This window comes from Bison bison, unplaced genomic scaffold, assembly GCF_000754665.1.
Source record: "Bison bison bison isolate TAMUID 2011002044 unplaced genomic scaffold, Bison_UMD1.0 scf7180017845861, whole genome shotgun sequence".
NCBI classification, from domain to species: Eukaryota; Metazoa; Chordata; class Mammalia; order Artiodactyla; family Bovidae; genus Bison; species Bison bison.
In genome coordinates, this window is record NW_011476434.1 from 6,941 (window position 1) to 8,679 (window position 1,739).

Consider the following 1,739-nt stretch of genomic DNA (forward strand, 5'->3'; position numbering starts at 1 on the left):
AAAATGAACCTTTTAAATGTACCTCTACTTCCAGGTGCTAACGCAGTCCTAATGGCTAACCCCAGAGGAGTGAACCTACATCCTTAAACACTGTTCCAAGAACTTATGTGAAGTCAAGGTGTAAACGTGAAGATCTTTCTAGAGATCCTGAGGCTTCAAGGGTCTCCTGACTTAGGTGGCATAACCATAATTCTCAGTTTAGGAATCTCAGATGACTGTGAAAGTACCTGGCAGAAAATGGAAAGTAAAGTTGAAACTGAATTCATACGGGTGTTTCAGCTCTGAGAGCATGTGGCATTATACCAAGAGTTTCCAATGAGCAAATGAGAGACTGGTAGGTCTGACCTCCATGCGTGCTGTGCCGTGGAACCCCACAGGAGGGAGGGAGTCAAGAGAAAAGCCCTCATTCTCCTGTCTCCTCCCATCAACTTCACAGAGGATGAGGCTTTATACCAGCACATATCTACACCCACACACGTTTTAGTTAGTTTGGGAAGACAAAGAATTACCTTCTGTTCAGGAATAGTGTGGCCCCGTTTTCTATACACAGTGAGCAAAAAGGATAGCTATGTGTAGAGATTATGATCTCCCCAACTTCACATGAATCAGCTTTGGTTATCTGGATAAATGAAGACAAACTACTTCCTGGAACTAGTTCCCAGCCCTCCTGCATGTATCGATCATTTGAGCCCTTAGGGACTTCAGTCCTGTAATATTACAGAAAAGAAAAAAGAAAGCCCTCAAGGAAGAGAAAAATAAAACAGTGTGATTTATGTGAATACCCAAGAATGAACTATCATGACAACTTTCTTTAAACACTGTCTTCATGGCAGGAGTGAGAAATGCCAGAACACCAGAGGACAAATTGTGGGATGACACCTTTCCTTGTCCATCAATAAAATGTTCTTTACAGGTGTTTAGCAGCCCCATCCAAATTCTTGCATCAAAGAATCATTTCCTTTGAAAGAGGACCTCAGCAAACATATTCACAACTTCATTTTGTCTTTGAAACAATAAAGTGAATTTTTATAACTATAAAAGTATTTAATATTCATTAAGAAAAATTATAAAATATGAAGAAAATTTAAATGGCATGTAATGCTAAAATCCACAAATCCCTAATTGCAATATATGATATATTGCTTCTCTTTTTACCATTTTTTATTGAAGTATAGTTGATTTACAGTGTTATTAAATTCTGCTGTTTAGTAAAGTGACTCAGTTATAGATATACATACCTTCTTCTCCATGGTCTTTTCCATTATGTTTTAATTTATCACAGGATATTGAATGTAGTTCCTGAGCTATACAGTAGGATTTTTGTTCACCCATCTTACATGTAAAAGTTTGCATCTGCCAGCCCCAAACTCCCAATCCTTCACACCCCCGCTCTATCTCGCCCAGGCAACCACAAGTCTGTTCTCTATATCTGTTAGTCTGTTTTCGTTGCATAAACATGCTCATTTGTGTCCTACTTTAGATTCCATATATAAGTGATAGCATATCACTTATATGCTGAAGGACTGATGCTGAAGCTCCAACATTTTGGCCACCAGAGGTGAAGAACTGACTCCTTAGAAAAGACTCTGATGCTGGGAAAGATCGAAGGCAGGAGAAGAAGGGGACGACAGAGGATGAGATGGTTGGATGGCATCATTGACTTGATGGACATGAGTTTGAGCAAACTCCAGGGTTGGTGATGGACAGGGAGGCCTGGCGTGCTGCAGTCTATGGGGTCT

At 40.0% G+C, this 1,739-nt stretch overlaps 1 protein-coding gene across 1 annotated transcript in view; it reads right to left on the minus strand.

Annotated features, from left to right (window-relative positions):
* The window catches only part of LOC104986891 (phosphatidylcholine transfer protein-like), a gene marked incomplete at its 3' end in the record, with an annotated part of 8,143 nt that extends 6,893 nt beyond the window's left edge, over nucleotides 1–1,250 (minus strand). Inside the window, exon 1 of the mRNA XM_010837595.1 lies at nucleotides 1,239–1,250. Coding sequence (XP_010835897.1) covers nucleotides 1,239–1,250 — 12 coding nt within the window. The remainder of the gene's footprint in view (nucleotides 1–1,238) is intronic.
* Between the last annotated feature and the right edge of the window lie 489 nt (nucleotides 1,251–1,739).